Source organism: Engystomops pustulosus, chromosome 2, assembly GCF_040894005.1.
Source record: "Engystomops pustulosus chromosome 2, aEngPut4.maternal, whole genome shotgun sequence".
NCBI lineage: Eukaryota > Metazoa > Chordata > Amphibia > Anura > Leptodactylidae > Engystomops > Engystomops pustulosus.
The window spans coordinates 211,036,643-211,049,167 of record NC_092412.1 but is presented as its reverse complement, the minus strand read 5'-3'; the positions used below and the strand labels follow the sequence as shown (position 1 = coordinate 211,049,167).

Here is a 12,525-nt window from a genome sequence, read left to right as displayed (position 1 = left end):
ATGACCTCATGCATTTCATACCTTTGATTTTTTGGATTGCTTGGAGAATTAGCATTTCTTTGGATAAGTCGGATCAGCCACAGTTATGCTACATGAACTACAACTTCTTATAGAGTCTTATATATTACAACTGGCTCCAGTGTAACTGCAATTGTATCTGCATTGCTATATACAGTATATATGAGCTCAGACATATGTAGATATATAAGTGTTTTTCACATCTGTTTAACCAAAGATCTGGGAACTTATTCCATTTATATAGATTGAAAAGTGAATTTTAAAACAGAGAGGGCAATGTATAGACTGAATATCAGATTGTCCCCGATTGCCGTAGGTACACAGTGGATACGCCAACATCTGTTTCTACTGTAGAATCACCCCCTATTACTAGATCTGGCTATGGGCCACTTTTTGCAGGAAACACTTTTGGTAGAAAACAAATGTGGAGTTCAATGTATACAACAGACAACCCCTTTAACGTTGAGGCCTTTTTTGGTTTTCGCGTTTCCATTGTTCACTTCCCACCTTCAAAAATCTAAAAAAAAAATTATTTTCCCATTTAAAGAGCTGTGTGAGGGCTTGTTTTCTGTGTAAAAAAAAATTGCAATTCATAGTGATGGTATTTAATATTCCATGCCATGTACTGGGAAGAAGGAAAAATTTGAAATGCAATGAAATTGGTAAAAAAAATGCATTTGCTCCATTTTCTTGTGAGCTTAGATTTTACGGCTTTCACTGTGCGTCCCAAATGACATGTCCATTTTATTTCTTGGTGTCAGTGCAAACCTGACTTTGCATGACCCAAGGTTGCCATGGTAACAGATCTAAGCCAATATATCGGCGCCCAATACTGCCGGAGATTGAAGGCTTAACACCCGCAGTTGGTGCTACCCCCGATTGCGGTTGTTACTGGGGGTTGTTTGCAGCAATGAGCAGCAAACACCCAAATTGTAGGGAGAGGGCCTGTGAGCCCACTCCATACACCCATAGCCGACGTATGACATACTAATACGTCACATGTCGGTAAGGGATTAACAAAACCACAATCAATGATATTTGTTTATTGAAGCCAATACTGTGGTAAATTAATGGCTTCCTCAGGTTAAGTTTTATTCTAGGTATTATTGATGATTTCCTTTCTTTGGACATGTGATTTGGCATGTGATATGCTGTTCTGCCAACCTAGCCCTCCCTTGTCCTGATCATAATATATATAGAAGGGAAATTTGCTGCAGGCTCCATTAATATCACAAGTGCCTGTTCTAAATTGTGACTGTATATAAAGTGACAGCTTTCACAATGAACAGAAAATCTGGGGGTAGCTATTCTAAGGCCCCTTACACACTTGCGAGTGAGATGCATCCAACTCGCCCCACTCGCAGCTTATGTTAGCTGGAATGTCCTGCAAACAGAACTGAACTGAAATAAGACTTGTCTATGAGACCTACAGCCAGCATCATCATAAAACTAGCCATTTTAGGGCCTTTCAAGGTCATACAAGGGTCCTGAAACCATCTCTTGTAAGCAGCCAGAAGTGATGTATCCTACATTCCCCAAGAAGCTTGATACTAGTGCCATATGTAGGAAATGAATTCCAGACATGTAGGGGCTATAATATTCATACAGCCCAGTCTTAATCTACCTCTGGCTGTAGATCAGATCAGGTCCTATCCTGGTTTGGGTCTTCCCATAGAACATACTGTCCCATGATGATACTAATGTTAAATGGGAAACATTCAAATCTATCCTGGGTCATTACACTTCTATATTTATTCCAATAGGTAACAAGTTTAGATGGGCTAGTTTACGCCTCGCGTGGCTTACAGCTACAGTTGGAAGGGCAATTAATGATAAAAAATGGGCATTCAAAAAATATAAATCTGACGGGTCACCTGAAGCCTTCAATACTTACAAAACATTTACCAAAATCTGTAAAAAGGAAATAAAATCAGCCAAAATGCAAAATAAAAAAACAGGTGGCTAAACAAATCCTAAGAAATTGTTTTTGGTAAATCAATGAGAAAAAAAAATGGGTCAGAGCAGGTTGGCCCCTTTATTCTGAAAATGGGGAATTTGTGACTGGAGACCAAGAGAAGGTAAAGATACTTAATGGGGGGTTTTTTAGCTCTGTTTATACAATAGAAGAAAGAACTTCTGACGTGGGTGGTGCCAGTGTGGGTCATGCATGCTTTAATATACTAGACTGGCTGAATGAAGACATGATCCAATCAATAAAATCTATGTGTACAAGGCTCCTGAACTCAGTTCTGTGATTGCTGTACCGCTGTCTAAAATCTTAAGGGATTCCCTAATGTCTGCTACAGTGCCAAGTGACTAATATTTTAAAAAGGCTCTAGAGTTTCGTCAGGCAATTACAGGCCTGTTAGCTTAACTTCCATTGTGGAAGGGTTAGTAAAAGACTACATACTGGAGTATGTGACATCAAATAGTATAATAAGTGACAGCCAGCATGGGTTTACTAAGGATAGAAGTTGTCAGACTAACCTGATCTGCTTCTATGAAGAGGTGAGCAGATGCCTGGATGGAGGAGCTACTGTGGATATTGTGTTCTTGGACTTTGCCAAAGAATTTGACACTGTCCCTCATAAGGTCTAGTGGTTTGGCGGGAAAACTGGCTGAAGGATCGTATCCAGAGAGATGTGGTCAATGATTTCTACTCAGAAATGGTCACCAGTTATAAGTGGTGTACCCCAGGGTTCTGTGCTTGGCCCACTATTATTTAATATATTTATTAATGATATAGAGGAAGGAATTCATAGCACTGTGTCTATTTTTGCAGATGACACCAAACTGTGTAGTGAAATACAGTCTATGGAGGATGTTAATAGGCTGCAAGGTGACTTGGACAAACTGTATGTTTGGTCATCCACTTGGCAAATGAGGTTCAATGTGGATAAATGTAAGGTTATGCACCTGTGGGCTAATAATCCAAAGGCAAAATATGTCTTTGGTGGAGTAAATCTTGGAGTCACTTGTTGCGAAGGATCTGGGTGTACTTGTAGATCATAAATTAAATAACAGCATGCAATGTCAATCAGCTGCCCCTAAAACCATCAAGATCTTGTCATGTATCAAAAGTGGTATGGACTGTCGGGATAGGGATGTAATATTACCAATATACAAGGCATTGGTTCGGCTTCACCTGGAATATGCCGTCCAGTCCTGGGCACCAGTCCATAAAAAGGATGCCCTGGAGCTGGGGTGGGTTCAACAAAGAGGCACAAAAATGATAAGGGGTATGGAGGGTCTTAGTTATGAGGAAAGATTAAAACAACTAGATTTATTTAGTCGGGAAAAGAGACGACTCCGAGGGGACATGATTCATTTATATAAATATAGGAATGGTACATACAAAAAAAAGGCGGGACCGGCAACTATGATACATCTATAACATAAATTGTGGATTTGTCATAAATATTATGAATGAGAATACCCTTTAACTTTTTGCTTTTAAATGAGGAGAAACAAGGACATGTTGGAAAGATTCCCTTGAAAATCAAGTTATTAACATTCTATATTGCATAATTGCTTATATAACAACAATGTCAATTGAATTCAAAAGACAGAAAATCAGTGTAGAAGGTTTAGCAGTAAACATCCGTAGGCAACACAAAGGAATTGAAGGGCAATAATGATAGTTGTATTCATAAGACTTTGCACAGTCGTTGTGTCTTACCGGCTTCAATGCATTCTGGAGTTAAACAATAGCGTTCCTTGTGAAAGTTAATAAGCCCTTGAGTGACTGTTAAAAAAATAAAAAGACAGATTTGCATTAGTTATCACTGTGATGACATTTCGCAGATTGCTGTATTCTGTAAAGTACAAATACCTGCTTTGTGAAAAGAACTGGAAAGCGAAGAACATTCCCTTTTATGGAGATTACCATAGATACCACAATCTGGTTCCCCATTATTACATACAGATGTTTCTCATGTTTTCTTCACCCATTTCTTGGAGCTATCAATTTACCTTGTATTCTTTGTAATATAAATGTTCTTTCTTGGCGAAAAAAGACATTTATTGAACTTTTTTTTTTCAGCATGCACAGTATAACTCCTGGTGACTACTATAGATCTATTACTTTATATTTAGTTATTTTATTATATTGTTTTCATAATCAATTACGTAATATAATTACCGTACATACTCGAGTATAAGTTGACCCAAGTATAAGCCGAGGCCCCTTATTTTACCACAAAACCTGGGATAACCTATTGACTCGAGTATAAGCCGAGGGTGAGAAATGCATTGGTCACAGCCTCCTCAGTATATAGAATGCCGGACCCTGTCCCATAGTATATAGTGAGCACTTGCCCCCCCCCAGTATATAGCCTGCCAGCCCATATCCCCTAGTACATAGTATATATATGATGATTTAGCACTTAAAAAGAATCTGTCATCAGAAATTTAGCTAATAAACCACTACCAGAATCAGTAGTGCCTAATTAATGATTTTTCTTTATGGCCCAGTGTGGTGGGATCATCCAGAAAATCTCATTTAAACTGAGATGAAAATTGGTTGTATAAAGTAATGGAGACAGATAGCTTAACACTAAAGTCAAGCTCCGGTAACCTGGTCTCTTGCAGTCTTGTGCTCGTAATCAATCACAGCAGAGGTAGTGTTCTAAGGCAGGAAGAGCTTCACTTCAGTGCTTAAAGGGGTGTTCCCATTTCAGCAAATAAATCCTATTGTTTGTGTGATGAAAAGTTCTACTATTTTCCAATATACTTTCTGTATCAATTCCTCACAGTTTTCTAGATCTCTGCTTGCTGTCCTGCTTCATTGTTTATTTCCAGTGGACAAAAATCTGACCATGGTCAAACAGGTGCACGACTTAACACATATCCGTGATTACTCTACAGAAGGTATATTGGAAAGTTGTATATATTTTTATAATACAAACAATAACATTAATTTGCTGAGATGGGAATACCCCTTTAACCCTAAATCTAATAGTACATATTAGCAGTACATATTTCCATACATGAGACTTGGCTGTCAATGAAAGGCCAAGGTTTTAATTAAGAAGCCAAAACTGTCAGTCACCAAACCCGATGAGGGCCTTCATATTCAGTGTGAAGCCTAGCTTCCTTATTACGCATAGTACATCCAGTTCCATCATATTGATGATGTGATGATGTCCTCATGTTAAGCAACCACAGAAAAACCAAGTAACATATTCAGGTTTATAAGCATATTCGGTGATAGCCCACTCTACCTAACTTTGATACTTACTGAACCTCTGCAAGAGTATGTGTTAACACATAATCTGATATGTATCCACAAGAGGATCATCTGGTAGTTATTGTAGACTTACACTCTAGAAAGGAAACTATGAAATAATACGCAGATTGGTCACATAAGACCATTGAGGTGGAGAGCTGAAGTCAAGCTCTCCCTGTATCACAATACCACCTCAGCTATAATTGACATCCTTTAACACAGGAAATGGCATAGTCAAAAAGAGTGTGACCTTAAGGGTTATTTCAGTATTTTTATAGGCCACGGCATTCAGATGAGTGCTGCATTCTCTTCACTGCTCACCAAGTACTGTACTGCAACTTACATTATATAGTGGTTGTGCCTGTATTGCAGCTTAGTCCCATCCACTAATAAATGTAAAATCACAGGCCTGGGAAATGGAATAAGTGATGGACCTTAGATTTATAGTGATCACCTATCATAAAGACGTAACATAAAACAATAGTGTCACAAATGTATACTTGGTGACTCTAGCAGAGCTCTAAACTATCTAACTTAATACTACACAGTATTAGGTCTCATGCACATGGCCATGTGCTTTCCAAGACCGGATCCCGGGCATGGCACACTGCCGGGTGGTGAAAGTGGAGGGGAAGTTTGAGAGTTCCTCACCCCTTCCTCCTCCATTGAAAGCAGAGGACCCGGGTGACTGCACTGTGATAGGGTGCCATAAACCTCTATGGGGGCCACAAATTGTGTGCATGGGGCCTTCTAGTAATAAGTTTGCCCCAATTAAGTTTATGGTTGTCCTAGACTGTTAGGTCCAATCATGAAGAAGTTTTGAAGGATATTACTATTTTCTATTCAATTAAACTGGACAATTTTACCATAATCAGCTATAATGGGCTACCTGGCAGAACAAAAAAATTCTATAGATAAGAAATATAATTACAGAAAACTGAATGTGCTGAAAAATAGACAATAAAAATTGTCTGAATCTGCCAATTTTGGTAAGCTCAGACAACTTCTCAAGTGTATAGGGCTAATGGCAGATATTTGGGTCATACATTTAGATTTCCACCGCCCAAGACTTATCTTCTTGCGGGGTACACTTAGATCTTACACAGATTTTGCATGAGAAAATCGGGAAAGATGGAGATATGAACGTTAGGCTGTCATCTATTCAATGTATGTGGGACCTAGAGCCATACACATGAGATTTAGATCTGCAGATCACTATAGTGAAAATGTACATAATTATATGAAGGTGGGGGGAAGAATAAGGTTGATCTCTGGCAGCAACAATAAATCTTATGTGCAATTAATCTTATTCCTAAGGTTTGCACGAAGCCTCGCTTAAAAAATAAAATAAAACATTTAAAAAAATTCTTATAATTTAGTAAATGTAGATACTGTTTAGGTTTCCAAGAGCCTACTGTGCTACCTGGGTTTACACGGAGTTTCCATAAAATATACCATAACAGATTAAGCTCTGCTGCTCCCTGACACCCAATAAACTGGTCAGATTTGATATTTGTTTGTAATGAATCTCATGAGAAGATGAAGGGATGAGGTCACGTGTGACACGACACCGAGCGGTGGAGAAATAAGAGGATTTAAGCAGTGTGAATGTAATTGTGGTGGGTAATTTGGTTCTGTTGTCTTCTTCTGTGTGAACTTCAGCCTGGCACAGATTCTGCAGAGCAATGCAGAAAGCTCTTGTCATGTGTGGTGCGTTTGATGTGATTTCTGAAGAGCACTTCCTGTCACAAAGCCCGATTATCTGCTACATTACTTCAGATAGGGTCAGTCACGCCTCAGGAGACTGAAAAAATATTTTGACAGGCATAGAATGTGCCACAATAAGGGTCATTCATCAAAAACTCCTAAATGAAAAGCAAGGCCAGAAACCTGATGTAGAAGCAGCGCACTAGAGTTACCACTGGCTACCTGTGTGCTTCCCCTACAGCCTGGGTTTAAATTTAGTTTCCATTACATTGTGATATATTCTACTATTGTTATGTTTGGTGAAACACCCCAATGCCTTCATTGGTGAATAACATCATTAGCCATTTCATAGTGTACTCTATAATCTATATTGTTGCTTTTCCACAACTTTAGTCTTAAAGGGCTATTCCCATCTGGGCATTCACATTTAATTTAATTCATTTGACATATACTGTATAAACATTTCTTCAATTGGATGTTATTTTAAAAAAATGTTCCTTTGTGAAGATAATTTTTCATAAATGTAGCCATGTTGCCTCTTAGAAACCAGATAGCTTCCTCGGATACGACCACTCCGCACTCTGGCAGTGGAGGCCAGACATGCGCTACTGAGTCCTGCCTGACTACCTGGATTCGGTGATCATTACCACAGTGCGGCTGTGGGACATGAAGTAACTCCCAGACATTTCATATACAAAAAACCTTTTGTTTCTTTGTGCAATCCCTCCAGCAGAGGTGGCCGTATCCAAGGACACAGTCTTGTTTCTAGTGGACCATATGACTAAATTTATGATAAATTATGTTCACATAGGTAAAAAAATTTTAATAACATCTAATTGAAGTGTTGGACTGTTTAGGCAATGTTCCACAATTTAGACCTCTTGCCCAAGAGCCATATTGAAAATTGCACAAATGTGCTCAGTGAAAATCATGTTTGATTAAATTTTGGTCAAAGTTTGATCAGATTGTGTTCAGAGTATTTCATTCAGAGTTCCGTCCAAGTGCGATGCAACAATGCGTGGGGTTTTTTTTGTAGCACAAAATCATCTTTCACTTTTCTCAGATTCTAAGAATAATGCGAATAATAATAAGAAAAAAAAGCAAGTTGCAATTACAGCTCACCAACCCATGATCTCAAAGTAGTAGACTGCTTGTTGAAGGTGCAGAGGAGAGGGAGAGGAATGGGTAGGGACGGGAGTGGCAAATGCACAGAAAAAAAAGAACATTTCTTCATCACTCAAAAATAAAATCCAATAAACTTTAAAGCCCCTTTAAAAATATGTATGGGATGCATGTAAAAAGACCAACGCATTTTGAACTTCACAAATCTTAAGTTCTTAGACCATGACTATGTCTTTTTACATGCATTCCATACTTGTCATGCATTTTTAATGGAGCATTGAAATTTATTGGATTTTATTCATTTTTGAATTCTGGAGAAATGTATTTTTTCTTAGTAAGATTTTCTCAGCTTTCAGCTACTTCCTGGAAACTCGAACTGACCATGGTAGGATGATCCTCGTGCTGTAAGTTTTTTTTTCACACAACCATAGACTTGAATGGGCAATTTTTTCCTCTAACTTACATCAAAGTAGGACATGCTCTACTTTTGACGCATTGCAATGCAACGCAGACAGACAGCGAGAAAAAAAACGGATGTGTGTAGAGATCTAATGAATAGTTATGTGTCAGAGTTTAGTGCAAGTCCAATGCAATGACAAATCGCAATGGACTCACACGAGAAAAATGCTTGTGGGCAAGGGTCCTTATAATAAGCTTCCTGGGGCCCACCACTGTACTGTTACATGGAATTATTATCTGACACCAATTCCTACATTCCTAAAACATACCCAAGGCAAATTTATTTCTGAAGTAGCTTCCTAGCACTTTCCTTGGACTGCTATGGTCCTCAGAGCCCTTGATGTAATCTTCTGTCTGCCTTTTACCTTCAACTCAAACACCTTCCTCCATTGCAAGGAACCCTGGACCCTGAGTAATGGGCTGCAAGGATTAAATAGCCCCCACAGCAGCCCTTTGAATGGAAAAAAGGGTAATGCTGATACACCTGGCACATTCTCCTGCTTCTAGGATCCAGGGGCCACTGGATAATAATAATTCCTTTATTTATATAGCGTACACAGATTACGCAGCGCTTCACAGATCTTACCAAATAAGTCCAGACCCCATTGTAATAAAAGTTCTACACGACTATCTCATTTAGGTCTGAAGAGTACTACACCTTTCCATCTGTGAATCACGGGTCAGAGAGGATTCATGATCCTCAAGTCTTGGCCATTGTGGATAACTGTTAGAAAGATGGCTCTTACTGATCCTAGATTAAAGCTTATGGATGTGCTGCAGTTATAATAATAGTAATAGTGGGGCAGGTTTAATAAAAGTGCCTTAAAGGGGTTGGCCACTTTACCTCATGTGTTTTTAGAATATGTGTGTAAGTGTGGGAGGCAGAATATTAGGTGATTTACCAATATACATCTATTAATAGTTCTGCTCGCTTTCTTGATATGTAAAGAGAAGCCTCCTGTCCTTGTTTACCTCATCAGATGGAGGGTCATGTGATCTGTAAGTGTCCATGAACAGTCGCCACTTAGAGTCGCCCTCCATCTGCAGCCATTTAGCCATTTTATGGTCAAGAATGTCTGGCTGATGAGGTAAAAGACAGAAGGCTTCTCTTTACATATCAAGTAAGCAGAGCAGAACTTTTAATAGATGTATATTGGTAAATTACCTAATATCCGGCCTCCCCACACTTTCACACACATTATAAAAACATGAGGTAAAGTGGCCAACCCCTTTAAGCTTAGACTAAAGTTAGACAGACTGTGCCAGATTTATCAATTTTGAGATGCTGGATTATTACTCTGGCTGTACATGGTGCTGCATGTCCTGAGACCAGAGTCCACCATCAGGGCTCCATTCTGCTCAGCAATGGTTTGAAAACAGTAGCATTGGCCTAGGCAGATGGCGTCCTGGGGTGTAGCACCTCGTTGCAATTAATGAGCTGTAACAAACCACAGACATCCTTAGGGCCAATAGCCAGTTATTGGCCCTGTGCCCTGTGGCCCTGTGCTCATCACAACCATTCCAGATATACAACTGAGACTCCAGTGTCTCTTAAGAGGAAGAGTACAGTCATGGGGACGATTCCATATACAGGCGGTTCCCTACTTAAGAACACCTGACTTACATACAACACCTAGTTACAAACGGACCTCTGGATGTTGGTAATTTACTGTACGTTAGTCCTAGGCTACAATAAACAGCTATAACATTCATCAATGGTGCCTGTAATTAAGATTCATTGTTTATCCTGGTTCTTATGACAATCCAACATTTTTAAAACCCAATTGTCACAGAGACCAAAAACATTTTGACTGGGGTTACAATAATAAAGTATACGGTTCCGACTTACATACAAACTCAACTTAAGAACAAACCTACAGAACCTATCTTGTATGTAACCCGGGGACTGCCTGTACAGCCAGTATCACCCGATGACTAAACATGAGACTAAATATGAGCCTAAACAGAGGGGTAACTCTATGGGCAATACCCAATCACATTTGTATGTTATACACACGGATGTGGGCTTTCCGTTTTAACATATCTTGAAATAAATGCTGAGTTTTAATTACAAGTACCAGCCCCTAATTCTACATATTACTGTTTTACAAAAACCTTCTTGGTGACATCTACTATGACCAGAAGGGAAAAGCACCCGTGAGTTCTGCCAGGCACCACCTTCTTAATGAAGTTGTCCACTTTTATCAAATACTTGATATAGTTTGATAAATTAAAGGTTCGACAATTTTCCAATATACTTTCTGTATCAATTCCACACATTTTTCTAGATCTCTGCTTGCTGTCAGTCTACAAAAAGCTTAATTGTTTGCTTCCAGTGGACAGAAATCACTCCCTGGTCATGTGATGTCACACAGGTGCATGGCTTGTTATAACACACAGATGTTATTACTTTCTGTAATATAACGAGCTGTGCACCTGTATGATGTCACATGACCAGGGGCCGTTTTTATCCACAGGAAGAAAACAATGAATGACAACAAGCAGAGATCTAGAAAACTGGGAGGAATAGAGAAAGTATCTTGGAAAATTGTAGAGATTTAATTGCACAAACAATGTTAATCATTTGCTGAAAGTGGACAACTCCTTTAAATTCTCAAAGGCATTTTTGCATGGAATGAAATATTTTTTCAATTTACATTTCGCAAACTCATAACATAGTGCTGTACAAAGATTGTCTCTAATGATTCTCATTTATCCACTGTGTCAGACACTGATTAAAGTTTTGCATCAAATCCTTTTTTTCCAATTTTTTCTTACAGATGACGTGATGGTAACTCTTAAAGGGGATTTAGCGTTATACTGGAAAACCACTGAGTGGATGGAACATAGGTATAGTATTTTTTTTTTTACTATATAGACTCCTGGATGGAGATGTTTGGGGAGAGGCACATATACACCTCTAATTTAGGCTGCTGCATGATGTCATTGGAAACCAACAACACTGCCCCTTTAATTCCAGCATCTATATATGATTGCCTTAAAACACATGTGCCCTTTTATCTAGTTATGTTCCAGGGACAATAAATGGATCCAGATTCATATGGAAATGAAGCCTCCCCGTACAAAACTATTTCATTTCATTTTAACTTTTTATCCTGAATATAAAATAAGAATAAAATTGTACTTCTTTTGGATATAACATAATAAGATTGCAAAGGAATTTCTGCAGAGTGATGCCAAATAAGTATTATAGTATCTGATTATCGCACATTAAACTGAACTGAATGCCTAATCTAATCCCTAATCTAATCCTCAGTAAGTGTGTACTGTGTTTACCTGATCGTGGACTATTGCCAGTCCCATTAGTATAGTCATCTATAGAAAGATAGGCAGATAGTTCTTTAGCATGAGCGTGTGTTATGCCATACGTTTTGCGTTTCATTCATTCATAAGTATCTTGTTATATCCGTAACTATGCAGACATTCCAATGTAATTGATCACTTTATACAAGTTAGGCACTTACCTAGTACAAGGAGTATAGCAAGGATCCCTGTAATACAGATGAAGATGACCAGGGCTATCTTAATTGTTTTACTTGCAGAACTTTGGTTGCCTGACTTTGAGGTGCCCATGGCGTCTCCTTCCATCCAGCGCTTGTGAGAGAAGATCAACACCTGGGGACAAATTTCCTTCTCCCTTTAATGTTCCTCTTGAGGGTTCTTAATCACAAACCCATGTTCTCAATGCTTCCTGCCCTTACGTCTTCTTCATAGAGTACACATTTTACAAGTTTGTAGTCATCAGGCTCTGTCTCTCCTCCTTCTATAGAGGGGTGGGGGGAATGGAGCACAATAAAAAAACAAGGGCTTTCCCTATCCCTCCTCTTTTGGAAAAGAAAAAAAACTACACACAGCTCACCGGCTGGGACTTGCCAAAATGAATGGCGACTTTTCATATTCTCAAAACTTCTGTGGTCTGTAAAGTTTACTGCAGTTAGACTGTCACCTACATAGTGCCAGCAGGATCTGAA

At 38.9% G+C, this 12,525-nt stretch overlaps 1 protein-coding gene and 1 long non-coding RNA gene across 2 annotated transcripts in view; one reads left to right on the top strand and one right to left on the bottom strand.

The window, feature by feature from the left end:
* The window catches only part of PHEX (phosphate regulating endopeptidase X-linked), a 128,441-nt gene extending 116,286 nt beyond the window's left edge, over positions 1–12,155 (bottom strand). Inside the window, exons 1-2 of the mRNA XM_072137987.1 lie at positions 12,019–12,155; positions 3,698–3,763 (exon numbers count right to left, since the gene is read on the bottom strand). Of these exons, the coding sequence (XP_071994088.1) occupies positions 3,698–3,763; positions 12,019–12,142 (190 nt within the window). The 5' untranslated portion in view covers positions 12,143–12,155. The remainder of the gene's footprint in view (positions 1–3,697; positions 3,764–12,018) is intronic.
* The window catches only part of LOC140119201 (uncharacterized), a 183,961-nt gene extending 171,735 nt beyond the window's left edge, over positions 1–12,226 (top strand). Inside the window, exons 2-3 of the long non-coding RNA XR_011853350.1 lie at positions 11,314–11,383; positions 12,097–12,226. This is a non-coding gene — a long non-coding RNA (uncharacterized lncRNA). The remainder of the gene's footprint in view (positions 1–11,313; positions 11,384–12,096) is intronic.
* Positions 12,227–12,525: the final 299 nt, after the last annotated feature.